At 37.1% G+C, this 23,773-nt stretch overlaps 1 protein-coding gene across 2 annotated transcripts in view; it reads left to right on the forward strand.

Moving 5' to 3' along the window:
* NFATC3 (nuclear factor of activated T cells 3) overlaps positions 1–23,773 on the forward strand; it is a 64,169-nt gene that overhangs the window by 871 nt on the left and 39,525 nt on the right. For both annotated transcript variants that reach the window (XM_058845718.1, XM_058845717.1), the window contains exon 2: positions 14,370–15,489. In XM_058845718.1, coding sequence (XP_058701701.1) covers positions 14,370–15,489 — 1,120 coding nt within the window. The remainder of the gene's footprint in view (positions 1–14,369; positions 15,490–23,773) is intronic.

Below are 23,773 nucleotides of genomic sequence, written 5' to 3' on the forward strand. Positions count from 1 at the left end.
TTGAGTCCGTGTGTACAGATGCACGCATACATCTCAGAGTGCTTCCATTTTACTTTCTTTTGTAGTATTTGAAAATCCTGTTTTAAAATGATCGTATTTCTTGAAACTACAGAAAACAAAGTATTCCCTGTGAATTGTGGTGTGAAGAATCAATAAGGACCAGCTGTGCCTTGTTTAGCTGTACCAGAGTTTGATGGCTGCGTGCTTTATTTTCTAACCTACTTGAAATAAGTTCTAATTGTTAATGGGCTGTCTTATGTCGAAGTGTTAGATGATAAGATAGCTCTGAAGCACGACTGTATCCAGGCTAAATGATGCAGCCATGTTGTTTAGTTCTCTCACTCAGTTGTCTGCCCAAGTTAATTAGAAAAAAATTTGTTTGATACAGTCTGTGTGCAAGCACTCAGGATTGACTTCTTAGAAAATCCCTAACTTTCTTGATGCTCAGATTTAATTTGCAGATTCATTCAGATAAGGGAAGACTTTCTTTGCCTATTTTCCTTCTCAGTGCAATAGCAGATGGTGTGTTTTCTGAAGGGGGCCTGACCTGTGCAAACTAGGTAAATGTATTACAGTACAGTATGAAAATGGAAAATATGTGAACAAATGACAACAAAAATAATTTTGACACCCCAATTTCTATGATTTTGACACAAAACTGGTTGTCTAAACTATATTTCTTTGCAATGATAAATGAGAAAACAAGTTTCTCAGAAGACTAGAAATACTAGTGTGGTATCAACTCAGTGTTATGATATTTGTATTTGGGTAGCATTCCTTAATGAGCAGTTTAGATGATACTCTGAATACAGAGAATTTTCTTTGCTTGATAACTCAAAACGATTCTTATATCAAATTTAAAAATGTGATATTTGAACCATGAACTGGTTTGTTTGCTGTAGCTCTCAGTAAGAAATCCTCCATCTGAAACTCAAGTGATTTTACTGTTTTGTAGAATTCTGGAGATGATCTTGCCTGCTGTGCACAGATGTGGCCTTCAGAGGAAAGGATTAGAGTAGGACTCTGCCTTCATGTATTCTATTAAAAGTATTGCCAGAGTGCATCTGTTCTGCCCATGTATTTTACACATAAAAAACTAGAATTCATATGAGAGGTCCCACATTGGTAATCTATTTTTTCCCTTACCCCTCTTCCAAATATATTAGATGTCGAAAAAAAAAATTCTTAGAGCTGCCTAAAGCATCTATTTCATAATCCCATATCACTTCCTTCAATGGTGGTGCCTGTTGTGCTGCAAAGTATGCATAAGGGTATTTTTTTTCAAATGAATGCTAATAATAAAACATGTAGGTCACAGGGAAAGTTGCTTAATTTGAAATAAATAGTACTAAAATTACTAAGTTTTCCATGATCATGAAGTACACCTCAAAACATATTCTGATCCTTCATGCTTTGTCTCTAGAAGTCTGAGACTAGCATTCTGATGAAAGAGATGTCTGGTACTAAGTTCTTTTGCAAATAACATGGAAATCTATGTTAATGGTGTCTTTTATACTGAGACTACTCTAGTGTTGTGAGGATTTTGTTCTTTTATATATGTACACATATAAGTATATACAGTTACATGTTTATATTTAACTGTGTTTGTAATCAAAAACAAGGCAAAGTGAGCTATTCTTTCATTTCCTTGAAATACTTTTGATACTTGAACTACTAAGAAAGTGCTAGTGCCAGGCAGTAGATTACCCTTTTTATGATATTAAAAGAACAGTAAGAGAAATTAAATCAGCTCAGATCTTTAGTTATTATACAGAATAATTTCAGTGGGTTGCAGGATAGCAGGACTACCATTCAGAGTTTTGTGCTGAGTGGTAAGGCTTGAGACCTCTGTTCTGCATTAGTGCTTATTTGCTTGATCTGAAAGTTGTAGTTCCTGCTGCTGAGAATGCATGAAGGATGGTGTGAAGATGCTTGAAATCCCTAGTGTAATACTGCAATCTTTGCAACATACTTGGATTGAAATTAAAGGGGTAGCCCATTTTCGGTAGTTTTTGGGTGGAGGTAAAAATTTGCTCAGGTAATTGCTAAACTAAAGATTCTCAAAAGCTCTTCAACTGCTTTCAAGTGGATGTTAGGTACTGAGTACCTTCTGCAAACTCTTGCCTTCTGTTTCTCTGATTGTTCAGTGTCTTTTGGTTCAGTTTTAAGGTACTGATGGGCTTCATCTTTTTATGACCAAGAAATTCAAGCCTCCAGTGCCCAAAGGTAATGCTATAGATCACTCTGAAGTGAACCAAATCTCTTTGCTGTGCTCTTTATTGCAAAATTTTGGGTAGCTGCAGTAGCATCTGATTGCATCATGCTGCCTTATATCAGCTGCATTGGAAATGTCTAAGTCAGCATGTGCATTACAGTATGTTCAGGTCCTCCACAGTCCGCTAAAAGAGACTGGCATGCAACTGTCAGTGACAGTGTTTGATGTGCCACCTGGTTTGGTCTTTTTGATGAAGAGACCTTTGGGATGTAATATGTGACACTTGAGTACTTGAATTAGCATGAATGCTTTTGTAATGATGCCCCGATTCCCTTCATCACTACCAGTGTTGCAATACTATTCAGACATAAATTCTAGACAAATTTGGGGAAATTTGTCTAGAATTTATGAAGCAATTAAACTGCATTGAGTTTTTCACACTGCTGAGGACATTATACTTTTTAAATACCGAATTTCTCATAATGGAAGCAAATATGAGTTGCTATGATATTTTCTGAAGTTTTGTTTTAGGGATTTGTCTTCTCTTTTAAAGAATGAGTTTTTACAAGGTAAAAGCTGTACTGGTTGATTTTGTTTATTTGCTTTCCCACAATATGAGTGCCTTAAAAGAACTACCCTCCTTGGACTTCAGGTTCATAGTATTTATTTTATTTTCTTGGAAACCATGAAACAAGCTGAAAAGGGGTTCTTCGTAGTTCCTTAATTTTGTAATCCTTTAACATTCAGTTAAGTAATACTATTTAGTAATCTTGTTACAAATGAACCTCACAATATCTCTTTGCTTCTGAAGATTACAAAAAATATCCCAGTTCTGTGATGAAACATCTTTGTGAGCTGCATCCTCATTTTGCATAAGGACACTGTCTGGATTTGCCTCTTTGATTGACTTGCAAACTTCTACCCCTGTTCTTCTCAGAGATTTTTTTTTCCTTTAGCTTAGAGCTGGTAGATTATTGGTTTGTTACTGGATATCATGACTGAAATACACATTTTTCCATAGTGACTGTCAGAGTAATACCTGATCTTTTCTTCTGAGGGTTTTCATGTCAGTCCTTTCTCTGTGAGCATCCACGAGCTCAGCAGTTGTCTCCTGCCCACATACCAAGTGCTCTGAAGTGATGATGGGCGATGGATTTTCTCTCAGCTAGGCAGAGTTCTCTTGTAGCAAAAACTGGCACTATGTATGAGTTACCTCATTTAGGTATGTCTTAGAAGTCTTAAAACCACTGATTTGTACGGAAACACCACCACAATACTAGTCTTTATAGCTTTGCCTTCATCATTAACATGTAAAGTATCCTTTTTCCCTTCCTAAATGTGTATTCATGACTGGTATTGCTGTCAGGGATTGTTGATGGAGAGTAGGAAACAGACAAAGCTGTTGAGGCTTTGCAGCATGGCTGAACTTTTGTTCTTTTCCCCAAGATCGTGATTAAGGTAAATAATCTTAAGAAAGTCAAGTTGTGGTAGAAAAGAGAGGGTAGTCTTATAATCAGATTGAGCGGAAAATTAAAGATTGGATGCCAGCAGTAGCTGTGAACTTGAGGTGTGAGTTGAGGATTGCTCTTGATGAAATTTGTTTTTGTTTCCAAAAGTGCTGGTCCAGAACTGTTGGGAAGTTTGCATTCTTAGCTGAGTAAGAGGAGCTTGTGAGACATATTTTGAAGTCTTTTAGCAGGCTACCTTGCATACCTGTATGGTTCACTTGAAAAAATAAAATATTTTGATTCTGTTTAGATTTGGTTGTCTATATAAATGGGTACGAGAGAAAGTCTTTGCACAAGATGGTAACTGTGGTTAATATGTATAACTTGAGCCATCCATATAAATACAGCTGTCTGTGCTGGTCTGTTAACATTTGCTATACAAAAGAGTGTTCATGTGGGTTAAGAATAGGATCAGCTGGTGCAACTTTTAGCAAAGGAATGAATGGATAAGTTACTCGAATCCATTTTTTTCTCTCTCTCTTAGATATAAATGACACTTTCTAACATAAATATTTGTTTACTTATTAGATAACTGAGTATTAAATATATTGTGATAAACCACCACTTGCAGGAAATTGTGCTGCTATCATTTTATTTTACAAGCTAGTGGATGCTGGTATCTGCATGTAAAAGATTGACACACAGGGACACAATGCAAATCAGTCATATAGGCTGTGGTTATATAATCTGCTGATAGGGGGGAGGAGGGAAAACCAAACAGCTGCATCTGACCAAAACCAGGGGTTCCTGTGACTTCAAGATAGCTTAGAAAAACACTGAGGAAGAACCAAAAGAAAACGTGTACTAAAGTGGTATTAATGGAGTCAAGAATTGCCTGGCAATTAAGAGTTAGAGATTAAGATGATAATCCTAGCAAATTGACATGTTTGAGTATGTTGTGATTTTTTAAAGTATTCTGGATAAATTAAATCTTGCCTATTTGAATGAAGCTTGACCAGGATGGGACTATTCAGGGAAAATATCAAATTTTTTTATGTGATGTTGCAAAGCAGTTGTAGTTGCAGCTAATCTAATTTAATAACTTTTCTGTTTTGGCAGTATGGTTCTTTGATCACTACATAGTGCATTGAGAGTCACTAGGTAGTGAGTCACTGTGTATTGCAGGGATTTGAAAAAGGTCCCTGATTTGACAAAATGTCATTTATTTTGTTCGTGAATTCACAGCTGCACATCACACTCTGTCCTTCTTCCTCCCAACTGAATTATGGGCAGAGTGTAAATGAAAACAAATCCTGAGATTTGGGATGGGGGAGATGGTCAGGGTACAAAAGCATTTAGTCTAGTGCTTTTGTCTTACATACTTCTGAAAATTAGAAATAAGCTCACTCTTTTTCAAAGTAAAAAGTAGCCCTCTGCCTAAAACATGACAGTCCCATTTCTTTGGTCTGTGTTGTCCAACTGGAAGCAGTTTGTCAGATGCCACCTGAAGTGTTGCCAGCTCAGTAGTGTTGCTGTGAATGAGAGAGAATAAATTCGAGTAGATGGGGCCTGGGTCAATAGTAAGCAGCAGTTTGGCTGTTCACAGCAATAACGTAAATATGGGAGTTGTTGCCTCAAGCTGCCCTGGTGGGCCAGGGAAGTACGTGGAGCAGACTTGGCAGTGAGCCCAGCCAGTAAAACAACATCCAAGTCCTTGCATGTGTCCAGGCATGCCATGTGGGTTCGAATGACAGTGGAATTTAAGATGAGTGAAATGATCAGTAAGGCTAAGTAAAACTGCAGGGCAGGAGCAAGCTTATTAAGAAGCCAGCATTCTCGTCTACCTTTAGTACACCCATCTGTGAGTGTTCTTGTGAAATACTGGCAAAAAAGAACATTAAAAAATTGTAGAACTGTTCAAAATCATTCAGGGAAGATGAATTTGAATCTGAAGCACTGCAGGTCTGGTGGAAGGAGAGATGAATGAACTTTCTGGGGATCTGACTACAAACCCATGATCTTTTGTAGTAAAGTCATGAAAATAGAATTCTGTGTCTGTTTCAATTTGGTGTTGTGTGGTGATTTTGGTGGGTTTTTTTAAAGCAGAAATAAAAACTTCATTTGAGGTTGCATGAAAGATGTTTGTAGATAAAAACCTGAGCAAGTACTTACAGCTAATTTATTACCAGAAATTTAGTACCATATTATTTATACTAATATTTAGGTTAGTAGGAATTGCATGCTTAAAAATGGCTTCTCAGGCTGCACTTTGAAGATTAGTCATCACTTCTAAAAATGAGAAATATTTTTAACATAGAAAAAATTCTTGAATGGAGTTGAATATTTCTTGTGTTTTTTGGGTTTCTTTAGCAGTTTGGTGGAGAGGGTTAATGAGTCTTCATGCGTTAGTGGCTGCTAACATTGCTTTTTTGGGAACAAATGCTCTGAGAAATTTTTATTTTTTAATCCTGAATTTTATTTTTTTAATGGTTTTAGACAAAATGGAAGGACGATTTACACATACTTTCAGAGAAGCAGCGTTTGCTCTGTGCTAGAGAGGGAGTGAAATTGTGACTGATTGTAGTTGGGCCAGGGCAGAAACTGTCACTTTTTAACTAAAGTTGTTTTACAGAGTAGCCCTCTGTATCTTCATAGCCAAAATGAAAGTGTGACAGAATGACAAACTGCTAATCCAGTCATGTTGCATTTATTAAATGTTAGTGACAATGATTCATTGCTTTGATGGCTGCATAATGGCCTGTAATAATATCTGCAGTGATGTATAGCTACTCATGTGTATCTTTAGATGCTTTCTACAAGTTGTTCCCTCAGTCAAGGACAAAAAGGGGATGAGGAGATTCAGTAACTGATTACAAAAGGCTTTAACAGTGTCATTTAGGATAACTGTAGTCAAACAACAAAGCCATAAGAAAATAGATGGCTTAATCCAAAGAACTGCTAAGAAAACCTGTCAACATTTTGTATTTTGCATAGATTCTTTAAATTACATAAGTCTCTGTATTTCATCAGTGTAATTTGTCAAGTTTAGTCTTTTGAGAGCAAATGCTGCTGTCTTTCAAATTGCCAAGCCTTTTGTGTTGGGGGCAAGAGGTTAGGCTGATGTACAGTATGTGGTGAATCCTCCACTCCTGCTGGAATAAACACAAGCTACTTAGGAAGAGATGCAAAATTACACGTGACACAGTCATGAGGCATGCTATTATCACCATCTCTGTATTTTGGGGTGTCATTCTGAACCTTGCTGAAAAAAATGGTATCTGCACTCAGCTCCAGCCTCGTCTTTTTCATATAGCTCATTCGTATTTCTGCCTTTTACTGTATCAATGTAGCAAAATTAATTCAAGGTGTTTCTGATTCTACATTCATTTGAGCAGATGGGAAAGCAAGGCAGTTTCAGATTGTCATTCTGGCTCATCACAGTTCTTTGATGTACATAGCCCTTGAGTTTGAGGCACCTGAAGTCCACATTTAAGGTACATTATAAAGTATTGGTGAAAAAGCTGTCATAATTGATGGCTTGAAATACTGAGTTAACTGTATGGTAGGACTGTCTGCTGTGGAATGGTTTGCCCTCTGTCATGCAGGCCAGCTGCAGAAGTACAGTGTGATTTGGCTGAGACATCTGTGTAATTTGGCTGAGGTGTGAAGACTTCCCAAACGAGTTTGTTCAGATATTATCGATACCAGTTCTCAATCTCTGTGCTGTGCTCTGATAATCAGAAAGGGAATGTCCCCATTTCAGTCTTCCACTGTATAACTGCTCCCCACTCAGACATCTTGCCTTGGCCTACTGTTCTCCTTTTCTATCAGTTTTCACAAAGACCCTGGTCTGTGTCCCCGTACTCTTCCTGTAAACTAAAATACACCTTTTCTTGCACACTCCTGTCTGTTTTCTTTGATATGGTACTGGAGCAGTGAGCTGGCAAGTGTCTCTGTATAGGGCAGCAGATTGCTGTGAGCAAGGTCATCTTAGAAGTCAGTTTGTGGTAAAGATGTCCATGTAGGAGTTAGGTGAATTAGGTGAGGATGTTGGTTCATTCTGTTTGAATAACTGGAGAGCCTTTTCATGGAGTCTGCTAGTTTTGCTCCCACAAAGGAAGAGTTGTACATGCTAAATTGACGCACAATAGCAAGAATCTAGGCAAACCTGGCCTGCTGGCAATTACAGCACATGATTAATTCCCTTGTTCCTTTCACTCAGTATTTGCCTAATCTTCTCACCTTTATGCTCAGTCTACTTCCAGTGGGTCAGGCACAGCACACCAGTTTGGGTGCGATCAGGCTTCTCTCAGGTCCCATGTCTACACATCTGAACTGCTCTGGGGTTGTGGGGCTGCAGTCCTTTTGCAGACTCTAGCACCTGATTATATAGAATAAGATAGTTCATCTTCAGAACAGCAGTGTCAAAAGGCTGCTCATACTGTGTGATAGTACCTACTGTGCTGTATCGAAAAGTCTAATATCTCTGAAGTACTGCATCAAGTTAAGATGACTTTTTGTCTGACAGTGAATGACAAAGGAGGCTTCATCAAACTGGAGGGCAGCAGCTTCTGTTTTGTCTACAAGGTTATTATGCATGAAATATTGTGTCTTCTTGAATCATACAGCCACAGATTAAAAAAGGGAACCAAAGAGGAGCCCACAGAACTGGGAGGCTTTTAAAGCAAGAAGCAGATTTTTTTTTTTAATCTGTTATGAGCATTGATGAATAATCCTTAAATACTGAACCAACGGCTTTATAAAGTTATCATTTAAAGAAGTGCTTCATATCAACCAGAAATAGCAGGAGAGCTGGAGAAGGCACAGGTATAAACACTGCTTAGTGCTTCCGGTTGTTATTTTCTGTTTTGTAACTGAACTTAGAATGACTAATTCTTGTTGAATCTAACAGTTACATGTTGAATTCTTTACCTGCCTTGTACATAACTTTTTATCAATGTATCTCAAAGCTGTTCTTTCCCTATTTGAAATTTAATTTAATTACTTCAGTGTGGAGCTGGATGCACACTAAGTCAACAGTTCTAGTTTAAATGTGTACCAGGCTGTAGCCTAAGGGTTTATTTAGTTGCATGTTATGTTTTTATTTGATGGTGAGCACCAGTGAACACCTGCAGTTCCTGTCCTGGTTGCTTGTTTCTTCCCATATCCTAAACCTTGCCATTCTGTCAGTTGTGTATATACAGGTGTTAGTGCACGGTAAATATGCTTGCCAAAATCATCTGTGTTAAAAGAACCTCTTCTCATTTCCCCTCCCCCATTGTGTGTGGAGGTGTGTGGGAAGGAGATGGTTGCTGCTCAAAAAACCTTAGTGTAGTTACACCCCAAGAGTCAGTGTGTTCTTATTTTAGTCAGTGTCAGTTGTAAACATTTTATATGATGGATTATTCTCTTGTTTAAACCAGTGCTTAAACCGGTGCAGCTTCTTTATTCTATATTTCTACAAAGGATAATGAATTCTTACCCAGACTAGAATTTGGAAAAGACTCATTGATGAGCTCCCACTGTTGAGAAGATTATTTTTCTTCTACATTTATAGTATTCTTGCTTAACAAAAGAAAGTGAGTGAAATTGTGACTGGCATGACAGAATAGCCTCTGGCATACATGATTGACAAAAGTAAAATTTATTTTTGTCCTTTTTTGCATAATCTGATATGACCACGAAACAGAGCACAAAACCATCAAAGAGAGTGAACTGCTTCATAAAATAAGAATTGTAAAACATCCCTTTCTGAAAACTTAAACTTGCAGTACTGCTTCACATATTGCTAACTTTTTTCTAGAATGATGTTTGCCCCTACTCCACCCTGCTACCTTAATTTTTTTCACAATTTATTCTTTTTCAGTACCATATTTGGCTTGCTAGTCAGTTGTACTCCTTATAAAAGAATACATTGCTATGTTTCAGTTCGGGGTTGTGGGTTTTTTTCAAGTTGGTGTTTGTAGGAGGTGTTTCTGGAGAGCTGATAGCTTGTAATGGAAAACTGGAATTAAATATCCAATTATAGAGCTTTAGTGCAATAGGGTACTAAGAAGAACTCTGATCACTTGTGGTTTTAAGTGCACAAAAGAAAAGCTATTGATTATTGCCTATGTTGTGTTCCCTGTGAAGACTAAAACTCCTCTTTCATCCCAAGAAATGTATAAACTGCTGCAGACCTGCAAAACAATGAAATTTAAAAAAAAACAAAAAACTACATATGCTTTTTGTCCCTTTTTACAAATATTTTTGTAACCATTGTATACAGAGAGATAATGATAACTGTCATGACAGAAGTGGAAAACAGAAGAGTTGGTCATTCTTAAAGCTTGCAAGTGAGGCAGACTTGCCTGAGAACACACATGATGTCTGTGTCGATGTTCAGGTCTTTCCTCGTGCTATTTAGAGGACTTGATTACTGATCCTGTTTTCACAGTAGTAGTTTTATGAGACTAGGTAATGTTGCATTTTCTTCGTACCTTACAGCAACTTCTATTGTTTGAAAATGCTTGTTTATGGGCTTGTAAACTTAGAATAATAAAACAGTTTGTGTAATTCTGGCACAGGGCTTGTGTTCAGACATTTGATAGCAATTGACCTTCCTTCTCTGGAGAAATCTGGCTGAGTGCACAGCTGCACATGTGCATGTGCCAGTACACCATTGGGGAGTGAACAACTGGTGGGCAAGCATTGCTAGACCTAAATGTGCACTCTGATACAGCAAGTAGCAAGCAAAATGTACTTTAGAAGCAGTTGTTCTAGATATTATTTAATTATATTTCCCAGTTAGACAGCTTATGTTGAAGTGTAGTTAGCAGCTTAGTAAGGGATGAGCCAGCATTGTTTTAATACTGAGCAGGGGCTTCTGTACATGAGGCTGTTTCCAGACAGTAGCAAATGTACATTCAAAATGAGCAACCTTCTGGTTCCCATTGACAGTGGATGACACAGACGCCTCATGTAAGATTGCAATGAAAATCTGTAGCTTTTTTTAGCTCATACACTGTGAATATAGAGCATCTGTTCATTTTTGTGATCCCTCAATAGTGAACCTGATCTCAGCAGGGTGGGGAAGAAGGCTTCAGTAAATTTCTAAAGACTTATGGCTTCTCTGTGCGTGGCAGTGTTAAAAGTTTTAGTAAGTAAAAACAAAGCTGTGTTTCTTTCTATGCCATTTGTCCAGTAGATCTCCTTTGATTGTAAAAGAAAATTTGTTTGACGTGGTTTGTTCTTAGGAAACAGTGACTTATTTTGTTTCTTTGTCTCCTTTAAAATACTTACTGGAACAAATAAACTATTAATACTGCTTCTAAAACTGAAGTTGAACTTATTGGCCCATAATTCTTCAGTATTTTTTAACCTTTTATTTAGTCCAGTTTTCTTTACTCTGTGTTGCTGTTATCTTTATTAGCAGTTTATTCTGATGTCCTTACTAAAGCAAAAGCATTTAGCACACCTGCCTTTGCAATGGCATGAACAGCTTTTGATGTGAATGGCACTACTTCTCTTGGTCTGTGTATTTTGCTGTGTCTGTCTTGCCTAGCATCTTGCCTCTTTGTGCTTGTGGTAGTTTTTGTGCTCTACCTTCATAGTCTGCCCTAGTTTCTGTGTCTTGAGTGCTTTCTTATATTTTATGATCAGTGAAGGCCTCATGACTTCTTTATTGTCTTTCCTCCCCCAATAGGATTGTTTGGATGTAATAGCTCTCCTATTAAGTAACCAGATTTCCATAACTCCATTTTTTTCCTTTGGGCTTCTCCATAGCTCTTTTTTCCTTACACTTGCCTATTGTGAGTCTTCCCTTTGTTTACCCTCTGTTTCTTGAAGCCCTGTGTTGGATTTGTTTTGTGCTACTCTCACTGCTTTCTCTTTTAAGAGTTATCACGTACGTTTTTTTCATTCTTTCTTTTTTCCCCCAAGTTGTATTTGTGTTTGTATGTTTACTAGTTCCTTGAGATAGATTAGGGGGCTCTTCCAGATTGTATTCTCTGCAGTCTTTATTAGGTATAAAATAATTACTGGTAAATAATCTAGTAGAATTTATGTTTCAATTTGTAAAGGTCTTAGTTTTTTGTGAGCAGCTAACAGGTTATTTTAATACACGAACTATAAGGGGGAGGATTTGTGCATGCAGACTGAAATAAATTTGCATGTTTAACAATTGTGTCTGAAAATTATTTGGGTGATTTAGACTTCAAACAGTTCTGTGTTCACAGTGTTAAGTGTTCACAGTGTTGAGATTGGATATTCATTAGGTTTCTAGCTTCCTGTGTTATGTGTGTGCAGCTGGGGAGGGGTAATGGGACAGCACAGTGCCATACTCAGGAGAGGCTGTTTGTCAGGAGAGGGACCAAAGAAGCCCGAGTCAAAAAAGTTCTGTCTCTTTGCTCCATCTCTTCTCCATTTCTTCTAAGCTGGTGCTGGTAATTCTGTGCTAGTCTGATCTCTCCACCTCAGCCTTGTCAAAATTAAATTCTGAATGTACATCTGCTTTTTTGTAAATCGCTGTGACACTGAAAGTAGAGAAATTGTCTTAAATATTTTAGAGATTTCTTGATTATTGGCGCAAGAGGGATAAGGCTCTTTGCAATCTTGAGAGATTTAGTGCAAACAATGTGCTGCTACTGTTCCTAAAACCATTAATGACAGTAAATGGTTACACAGAGGGCTTGAAGATTTCCAACTGTTGCTCTTCTAAAACATTCTTCTTATTATTTAAAAAGTTCTGTAGCTGTAACTGTTTTGTTTCTAAGTTTTGATAAGCTGGATAATAGCCTTTATTAGAATTGCCTTTTTCTTACCTTGATCTATGCTTTTGTTAATACCGAGTTAGGAAACAGACATCTATGCTATAGTCTTGCACATTAATACACCAATAGATGTGGAAAACCTATAACCAACTACTGTCTGCAGTTCATATTTTGTGATGGAAAACAGCAAAAAGAAAACTCTCAATTAATGTTAAAAAAAAAAAAAAAAAAGTGTTACCCTAGTGAAAAGACAAGGAAATGCAGTTTTGGTAGTGCTCAGCATAGTGAGCTTGTGTTAATTTTGTGTGATACATGCAATAGTCCTTCCTGAAAACCCTGATCCTTTCAGTGTGTGCATATTTAGAAATCAACCTATGCTGATTTTCTGTACTCTTATCACATATAATAGTAGTTAGTGATGTATAATACAGATAATTGTCATACATAACCATAATATATATAAATTACTAGGTACTCCTTAATTGCAATGTATGCCTCCTTTAATAGATTTCTTATGGAGTTGTTCCCTGCTCATAAGCCTTCAGCCTTTTCTTTTTGATTTCTTTTATGAAATCTGAGGAATGTAGTCCATTCCTTGTTAACAATGTGCTTGCTCTTCATTTGAAAATGTTTCCCTGTGTCTGAGATGTTTTGTTTCTGTTTTAGTTAATTTTAAGATGATTGCTATTAGTGAAACTGGTAATAGACTGACTTCATCAACAAACTAATTTTTTCATCATGGAAAAGTCTAAAATACATAGCTTCCTGTCTGGATAGTCTAACTGATTGTGAGAAAGACTACATTTATTTTAAAACAAATATTAGTAGTCTGCTGGTACTCAGGACAAAAATAATTCTTAAAAAAGAGCTAATACCTAGAGGTGAAATTAATGTCACCTAGCCTGGATTTATGGAAAATTAAAGAGTAAAGATCCTATTTACACGTGTAAAGAAACAAGAGTGGAATCACGATGGCTACAAAATAGGAAAAAAAGTTGTGTTTTCTACTTTTGTTTCAGACAAATATCTCATATTAGCAGTTAATTCAATATTGAGAAGTGGAGCAAGAAAATCTGCTTCAGTTCTGTGAGACAAAGTTGCTGATTATGTTAACGGGACTTGTACTCCCTCTCAATTGCTTGTTTTTCTTTGGAATATTTCCTGTGTTTTGGATAAGTTAGTGAGATCTGAGAATATTTTGTTTTGCCTTATTTTGCTGAACAACTTGTGCTCAAACTTCATGCGACTGCACTGAAAAATACTATTCAGCATAGGCACTTGAGAGTTTTCTAAGCTACAAAAAATATATCTTAGGAATATGATTCTTTATAGTATCTCTAAGAATATTCCTTGTTAGGTCTCCTTTGGTTGAATGTTTTAGTAGTTTCCATTCAAGTAATCTCCATTCAAGTTTGAGTCACTGTAAGATGCTTTCTGCTGTTAAAGTAGATCAGTATTATGTTTATGATGTTCTGGTGCTTATAAGTATTGACTGGGCTTGCAGAAAGTACCTTAGTCCTATTTATGTCAAAAAGATGAGCTTTCAATGATCTTTGATTTAAAATGTATAATTATAAGTAGAATACAATTAAAATTAAAATTATGAAAGATAAAGTTTGAATTGAGTGTTCAAGCTTAGATCCTTTCAGGTTTTCAACCCTTTTTTTTTGTTTGTATTATATTTTCAATGACTGAAGATATGTATAAACTATGAAATCTTATTGAAAACAGGATTTGTGATAGAAAACCATACTGTAGTCATATTTCATTGTAAAACAGACTGGGGAAAATTTAAAATTAAGAATTAGCTTTATTTTGTGTAACCAGTGTAATGGGAAATGTCTAGGATGTTGATAACAGTCCATATCTGTCAAGTAAAGGATTTTGTTTATGGCGTTTATCCAAGTATGGCATTCCAACTCTTACTACTTCTATCTTTTTTAATTTTGTTTTTAGATCTCGAGTCAGATGACTGTGCATCCATATACATCTTTAATGTAGACCAGCCATCATCCTCTGTCAATCAGCCAATTTGTATTCCTCGCCATGGACTGCAGTCTCACTCCTCCCCTACAAGATTTCAGAGTCACAAGAACTATGAAGGCACTTGTGAGGTACCAGAATCCAAGTACAGTCCACTAGGTGGACCCAAACCCTTCGAGTGCCCCAGCATTCAAATCACATCGATTTCACCCAACTGTCACCAGGGGATTGAGGCCAACGAAGATGAATTACACACAAATGGCACAGAAAATGAGTATATGGAAAGGCCTTCCCGGGACCATCTCTATCTTCCTCTTGAGCCATCATATAGGGAATCATCCCTTAGTCCGAGCCCTGCCAGCAGCATTTCGTCCAGGAGTTGGTTTTCAGATGCTTCTTCTTGTGAATCCATTTCCCATGTTTATGATGATGTAGACTCAGAGCTAAATGAGGCAGCTGCTCGATTTACCCTTGGCTCTCCTTTGGCATCACCTGGCGGTTCTCCAAGAGGTCCCAGTGATGAATCGTGGCAGCAGCCTTATGGATTTGGGCATGCCTTGTCACCTAGACAGTCTCCGTGTCATTCTCCTAGAACTAGCATTACAGATGAAAATTGGCTGAGCCCTAGACCAACATCAAGGCCCTCATCAAGACCTACATCCCCCTGTGGAAAACGCCGACACTCTAGTGCTGAGATTTGCTATGCTGGTTCTCTCTCTCCTCACCATTCTCCAACTCCATCACCTGGCCATTCTCCCAGAGGAAGCATAACAGAAGACACGTGGCTAAACACTTCCATTCATAATGTACAAGGCCTTAACTCTGGCCTTTCACCATTTCAGTGTTGTACAGAGACTGATATTCCTCTAAAAACCAGAAAGACCTCAGAGGATCAGACTGCCACTTTATCTGGAAAAATAGATATCTGTCCTGAAGAACAAGGTAACTTGTCATCATCCCTTGAAACTGCAGTAGATGATTGCTCTGGATCTCAGCATACCTTGAAAAAAGACTTGCCTGGAGACCAATTTCTTTCTGTTCCTTCGCACTTTACTTGGAACAAACCGAAGCCTGGTCACACTCCTATATTCCGGTAAGTGATTAGAAAGTAACTCTTTCCTGGTTTTTTCCCTCCTGTGCATCTTAAATAGACATATAAATGTCTTTGTATTTCAGTGATGCATTAAGTCTTCTAAAAGAAAACTTGTTGAAGGTAGATAGATGTTATAATTAGGAAAAAACAAGTTGAGATACCAAGTATCCTTCATCTTTTAGAAACACAGGAGATGCATTGTAAATAGAATTAGTTTTATTTAAGTAAAGTTTGTGTATATGCGCAGAGCCCAGCTGAATTTAATGTCTGTGGATTTTGTACATGCTTTGCAATTCCATCTAATCTGAGCACTTCACATTTTAATAAAGCTAAGGAAACCTAACTTACATGATTTTATAAAACTGGGAGATCACAAAAAAGGTAGGGAGTTTATTTGCTTTTGTGTCTATTTGCTTCTTTGGGCTCATATAATTCTAGAAATAGAATAAAGAAGAAAATTTGTATGCCATGCTGAAAATCATCGAGAAAGAATGGATGTCTGGGCTGTAGTTCCAAGGTATTTCCACCATCCATGATAGATTTAAATAGGTCTTTTCCTTTTGCAGTCCTGTCATGTGCAAGCAGGATGATTTTTGGAGATTCAGAAGAGGGAAGTGGTTCAGTCAGGGAGAAAGTCCCTCTCCTTTTCATTCTGTTACTTTATAGATGGATCAATTCTGTGATCTTTCAAGTCATAGAGCTTGTATAAATTCTTCAGAAGTTGTCAGCTAGCTTGGCTTCTTAATAACTAAATTAATTTAAACAATACTTATTCAGCCATTTGATTATTTTTTGCCTAATTTATAACCACAGACTTTAATTTCTCTCCACAGAATTGTACTGATTTTAGTAAATAGAAGTGTTTTGGTTTTTTTTCCTTCTCCTTTGATATTCTTCCACCTAACTGTGGATGCAAAATTTGACAGTAAAGACGCAAAGCTGCTGGCTGGAAAAATCTGTTTTATCAAGTCTGAAGCTACTGTGTTAACAGATCAGCTAACTGTCCTCAAGTCTGGGATTTTTTAAAATTCCATAGCCATCTGTTAGTAATAGGTGTTCAATCTGTTACTAGAATCTTTTCATTCAAACTGAAACAATGATGACTGTTTTAACTTAATTGTGTATTTTTGTATTATGTTTATGTAGGATATTAAGCAGTCCTAACTTGGCATTTTTGTTAGCTTGCAGGCTAACATTGTTCCTAAAAGATGAACACTACTGTAGGATTAGAGGTCATGAACATACAGGCATGGGGTGTGGATCTGTGGTTCTTTTGTAGGATGAACAAAGTGGTTTAAAACACAGATGGCTCATACCTGTTTCCTCTCGTACTGCAGAGAACTGAGTACAACTGAAAAAAAAGACATTTTAATGCTTTCATTAAAAAGTAAAAATATTTTTTAAAATGTCAGGCTTTATTTAGAAGCTGGCACCAAAGAATTTCTGTAAATATAAGATGGGAAAACGGCAGAAGACAATGAAGACTACACCTGTACCCAAGGAAACTACATAAATCTATTAAGCTGTATACATTTACTGCCAAAAATGTCAGCTGACTATTGAATTAGTGGAAATGGCTGCACTGGCAGCTGTATCCTCAGTGAAGTGTTGAATTACTTAGTAGTTGTAGCCTATTCCACAGGGGCTATGGCAATGTGCATCTTCAATAGGTAAAACATTCCATTTTGTCATATAATACTTTGTAATTTTGATTCTTATAAACCAGGGTAGCTAAGCTGACCTTTACATTTTATGAATAAAATTGAAATGCAGGAAGATCCATTGTTTCTAAATAGTTGATGATGGTGACCAAAAGTGAGCATATTAGTTGTCATAAAGAATTATATAATTGCTTTTTATGTATTTATTCCATATTGTATGTACAGTTGTATTATTTGTAGTATAAGTTACAAGATATAGTAAAAATAGTACACTTTTTAATGTCTTGATTGTATTGCCAAGTACAAAGTAGTGCATGAAGTAAACAGGAGTATTGATTCCAAGCAGATGAGGTGCACACCCAGCTGCAATAACTGACCCCTGGTAGAAGGGAGGGTTATTTGCCTCACGTGTTCCATGGTGTGAAATGTGTAGGTAGCACCTTCTGCTCTGAATGCTTGCTAAAGTTTTGTAAATCTGTTATCTGCTTTATCTGTCAAGCCCTGACCATGTTTTCCTTCATGCTTCTGTTTTCACTAAGTGTGCAATGCTAAACAAAATCTAAAAATGTATAAGATGCTTTTGAGCATGTTACTCATATTTCACATGCCATCCAAACTGTTTTGTTAGATGACAGCTTGTTATTTGGTCACAGAAACCCATAATCTACCAGTCAGTGGCATATGAAAAATGTCTGTGTATTACTTGCCCCAAGTCCTCTTTCTGCTTCCTTGTCAAGGGTAAGTGTAGGCGAGGGCCTGGGCAGGGCCTCTGCAGCAATTCCTTCCCACTGGTGAAAGAACTGGGCAGCAGCTTCTGTACAGGGAATAGTGGAGGGTCTGTTGATGTCACTCAGCAGGTGTGATGGCAGATGCAGTTGCTCATTTTACAGAATATTCACCCACAAACTTTGTAATTTTATTGATTACATGGTTACTCTTGTTCCTGTTTAAGATACCTGCTTCATCCCCCACCTCCCCACAGGGTGATGGATAAGACATGGTTTTATCCATGTCTCATGTTTTCCTTCCCCTCCACTTAAAAAAGCTCTTCTTGGGATCTTCATGCAGTGATAGTAGGTCCAACCTTCCCACTTGCATTTTACCCCAACATTCCACAAATGTGCTGATTTTATGACTTTCTTGTACACTTGAGTTTGAGTTGTAAGAGTTCCAGAAAGTGAAAATAAAATAAATCAGAAAGTCTGTTTTACAATACTTTTTTTACTTGAACAAGGGGAATAAAAAGACTCTAGAGATGACCTAGAAATCTCTACTGAGCAGATGATTTAATATAATACCTTGGGTGAGGACTTCACTCAACAAGTACAATGTATAAGAGATCAGCAGCATTGCTGATGCTAACCTTGGTTATGGTATTATGGAGTTAAGGACTATCACAGGCATGGCCAGCACTGGTGTAGCTAACATGGGAGTATTTTTTTAGAAAAGTGGTCACAGATGATGCAATTAAAAAACATGGGAGTTCTGTTATTTTTGCTTTTAGGCTTGATTATCTTTCACTTTAAACTTAAAATTTTAACATGAATGGCTAGTGGAGCAGTAGACTTTAGGTTTGGTAAAGTAGATCTTGAGAATCTAATTTGTATCTCAAGCAAACTGGCACTTTGCAGGGTAGTACACTTAATGAGTCATTTATTTTTTCTTTATTTATTTAGCCCCACAGTATTTGATGGCAACAATTGGTGTTCCTGTGTCTGGAGGATAACCAGGATATTCATTAATGGTCAAAAATCTTGAAATGAAACCCAGTTTCCTTTCCTTCCCTCATGGAACTCATAGAGATTTACACATTGATTTAAAAACTACTGCTTAAATTGGTGTTTGTCTCCAGACTGCTGTGTCAGGACATCAAATAGCTTCTTTGTTCCAGTGGTGATGAACAAACAGACCTTGACAAATGTATTTACTGCTCAGAAATCATTTTAATGCTGGATATGTACGGGCAACTTGAGAGTATTTTACTGCTGAAAACCAAGATGGCTGACAATGTAATTATTGATTCAGGAAAAAAAAATAGTTTAAATAAAGCAGTAGATAGTGGAATACTTGAGAAAGTTGTTTCTCTTGTCTGAATCTTTCTCTTGGAAATCTAAAGAATAGAGAGGAACAGAATTAGGTCCTATTTTTTCCATAACTATATTGGACCTTCAATGTTAATTTTAAGAACTCCACTCACACTGAAAGATTTCTATAGTCAAAGTTAGTCTGCCAAGTATTTATCACCTTATTCTGATAAATAGAAATAACACCAGCTATTCTACTAGCAAAACTTTAAAATGAAAATGTTTGCAAATTACTGACTTTGAAGATAAGGACCCATTTAAGTGAGACAAGCAAAGGAACTTTGAACCTCTTAGGTTTTTAATAAGCGAGGCTATCGCTGTAATGTTTACACACCACTAATGAATCCAGGGAAATTCAGGTAGTGTTTAATACAGGACCTTTGTGCTGTACCTGTTATTCATCTCTCCGCTTTGCTCTGGGATGATGGAACCAAGATTTCCACGTGGCAGTTCACTGTACCAATACTCTGACAGCATTTTGAGCTGTGGCTCTGCTAGGAGCAGAATGGTGGTATTTTGAATGTAAACAGTATTAATAAAGTCTGTTGATAAGCCACTGTGGCAGCTGGAATGGCCCCAAACTTCTTAACTTCAGAATTCCTCCATCAGGGAGAATATGGCTTTGTTCTAGGCAGTGAAGAGCAGCCACAGCAGCATTTTGGCTCTACAAGAATTCTTGAAAACCATAGTATTGGGTCATAGTTACGGTTTGAGATCCTCAGGGGATTTCTGTGTTGCAATATTGACTTGTCACAGAATACACCATGGGTTCATCTCTGCAAAAACTTGGGATGAGGAAAAAAATGTGGGATAGCTGTTTTCTAGTCAGTGAGCTTTTTCTCTTTTGGGATGCTGGGAGGAGCTGTAAGTGGAAAATTATTTTTGCTGCAACTAAAAATTAATAAAAGTATCTCTAGAATATCTGGGAATCTCAGTCAATGAAGGAAACAAGAACTTTCACAATTCTCTGGAGATACTACAGGGTATCTTTGGGAGGTTTTTACTAGAATTAGTGGTTAAAAAGAGGTAGGAACATTTTCATACAGACTGGCTAAAATGAATTTTTATATCAGTTGCACCTGTGTTCAAAAAACAGTGCTACAAGTGGAAGGTAATTGTTTTTAGCTGGATTGTGTTAATGAGTCCCATAGGCTTTGTTCTTCCTTCTGTCCCTCACACGCTGCTCTGGGGCTACAGTTGAACAAGCAGTCTGGTTTCTGCCCTGAGCCTCTTCCTATGGGAGAGGGGCAAAGTCAGCCCATGAGCTGTGCCCTGGCTTTTATAGGTCTGAATGCTGAAGTCCTTATGGACATCTTTGGCTGTTCTTATACTGAACTGAACGTCAGTTGTTTCCTCATCAGTCAGTTCTGTTTTGGAGATAATGGTTCAGAGAAGAAGGTATCTGTAAAATTGATATTGATAAAATCAATGAAGTGATAGCTTTAAATGCTGTTGCTTCTGCTGAGAATGCTGCCGAGGTGTTCTTTCTTTATCTCTGAGTTCCCTTTAATAGCTGCTGTTCTCTAAAGTCTTTAGTTTTGATGCAATATGAATATGAGCTTTTGGAGGCTTGCATTAATCAGATTATAGAACTCCCTTGGTATTTCCAGAAGAACATTTGTAGGTTTACAGATTGGTACTGTTTCAACAATGTGCAAACATTTGATTTAATGAAAACTTTAGAATGGTTGTCACTCCTTACTTCCACATCCTGATGTGCTTTGGTCCTTTACTAGTAGGTTACTGCACTGTTAATAAGATTTTTACTAAAAAGAAAAAGAAAAAAAAAAAAAAAAAAAGAGAGAGAAAGTTCTAGGCTAAGTCCCAAGCTATTCTAACAGTAATTTGGCACTGAACTGGGTAGAACATACTAATGAAACATGTGGAAATATCTACAAATGTGTTCCTTCCCCATCAAGACTGAAAAGTAAAGGGTTTTAAAACATAAAAGTTCTTATTTTTCTTAATCTTTTGTTCTAAAATAACTTGAAAAACCCCTCATGGTCAGTGGCTGATCTGGGTTCTGAATGCAAAGTTAGATATCTTTATCAATAACACAGAGTTGTCATGCTGCATAAGCTGGGGAGATACAGAAAAAGTACTTGTTTATTTCTGAAGCAGCTGAGCTGCTGCTTCTTAAACATGTTCCAGGTATTTTAAGAGTAATGCACCACTAAATTTTGAATTTAAGTTCTGCACTATAAGAGATCATGCAAAAGTTCAGTGAAGTTCAGTGCATAGTTTACAACTGATAACTGATGAGTTAAATCTAACAGTTTTACTGCTGATCTTCACCTAACAGTGTAGACTGAATAACATTTTCTTAAGAATGGTTCCTTAAATGCAGTAAAGCTAGCAGCTTCAGCTGCTTTCCCATATTCAGCATCTGGTACAAAATACCATTGCTTCATATCAAAAAGTATTTAAAACGTATGCAAATTTGTTACTTCTTGCTTCCCAAAGGCTGACATGATTTTTCTCATTTGATATTGAACTGTACATAGAATTTTAAAAAAAACAAAACAAACCAAGCATTTCTAGACTGTATTCTGTTGTTTTTTTAAATTTATTTAGTATGCAGTCTTGTGGATTCATGTGACAGTCCTGGCTAGGAAGTTCCCACTCTGCTTCCCACCCTTTAGGTCTGCTTGAAGGTGTACAGGCAATTAGAACACAGTTAAATTAATAGGATTAAAGAATTTAGATTTCAAAATGAACCAGCGTTAGAGCACTGATTTGGTTCAATGTGTACCTCTATAGTATTTGTCTGAAAAATGTGTAAGGATGATGTTGAAGCAAAAATACATAAGACTGATACCCCTACCAGGCAGAAATGTGCATGACAGAGTACTATAGAACCTTAAAGAATCCACTGCTGCTGAGAAGTTCAGGGTAATAGAGACAGCAAGAAAAATATTCCAAGAGAAACAGCAGTTTGGATATCCAACATCAAAAGGGAAGCAGCTGTAACTGTCAGACCAGCTACATCTAGAAAACATCTGTTTGATGTAGTACAGCCTCAAAAGCTGTGTCATTTACTGGGGAATCTGTTTCAGAAGCTTTGCGATTTTTTAACGTTTTAGGCATCTGCACGTGCACAGTGTACTTCCTTGCTCTCATGCTGTTATTTTCTATTTGTTTTCAAAGAATGACAAAATTTTGAGACTTGGTTATTTCCTCCATGTTTGTTTTTTTATGCCAAATATTTTTTCAAAAGATAATGTGAGTCTCATACAACTTGTTCCACATTATTGTTAGTTAATTGCAGGAGGAGTAAATCCCTCTGAGACACTGTATGGAGAGTGGTCATGAGCAACTTTTTACTTGACTAAATTTATCATTCAACTTTCATTACTACCTCCCAGTAATTGGTGTACAGCCTGTAGTGCATTAACAGAGTTCTCTCAGGTACCATATTTGTTCAGCGTATTCCAACTATTTTGACACAGAAATTGGGTATACAGGGGACAAAAGATTTTCAGAAACACTGTTAAAAAAATTCTCACGTGCAAGAATTTTTTAAGCCCTTTTCAGTATCTTCTAATCCTGAAGTTTTCTTTCCTTTTCAGACTGAAGACTTGAATCCTTCTCCCTCAGTAGCTATAATAGTGAATGGCAAGGTGTAGTTGATAGCCAGTAGTAGCGTTTAGGCAGAGCATCTTGGCCTGTGGTGAGTACCTGGAAGGATTTGGCTTATACTGCATTCCTGAGTTTCTTCTTTTATTGTTGGCATCACCATCCTCTCCTACCCAGTAAATGTAAATAGCAGTAAATGCTGTTGCTGTGGGAAGAGCACTCATCAGACCTCCTTATGGGGGAAGAATCCTCTTTGCTGTGTATTGAGTGCTTGTGGAGATGATTTATTTCTCACCTTTCTGCGTTTCAGTAAGAAAAAAGGGAAATACTCACATTCTTCTTATTGTTCCCAAAAAGGTGCTCCAGGAGAGAAGATTTATGTTTTAGTGCCGGCTCTCTCCTGAAGTGCACAATACAGATGTCCATGAAACAGCAGACCAACAGCTTGGAGGTTGCTCTCCACCCTCCAGCAAGTGGTGCCCTTTCTTCTCCCACTTTCCCATTCTTAATGACAGACACTTCTGTGGTGCTGCAGGCTGAGCCCAAGTCCCTCCAGATGCTTCCAAAGGACAGAGGTTTCTCTTTTTTTCTTCAGTCCAAACATTTATCTTCTTTCTCAACGGTGGATATGTGTTTATATGTCTTAGCTAAACTCCCCTAAAGGAATCATTTATCTTTCATGGACCTGTGACTATTCATGTTTGTGGATATTTGCATTGATTAGTGGTGGGGTTTTACCTAGCTTCCTGTAAAGTGGAAAGAAATGAATTTGAGCTTTCCCAGATGATGCAAACCAATATTTGTCCATCACTTTAAAACCTAATTTACTTTCCTTGTTGGTCAGAGTAAGGTAGTACAAAATTATTTTAAAAGTAGATTATTTTTGTTGCAAATGTTTTTGTTTGATAAACAATGCTATAAATGTTCACTTTTAAATGTTCATAATTTAATGTACTGTACCAG

The sequence above is a fragment of the Poecile atricapillus genome, chromosome 10 (assembly GCF_030490865.1).
Source record: "Poecile atricapillus isolate bPoeAtr1 chromosome 10, bPoeAtr1.hap1, whole genome shotgun sequence".
Lineage (NCBI taxonomy): Eukaryota > Metazoa > Chordata > Aves > Passeriformes > Paridae > Poecile > Poecile atricapillus.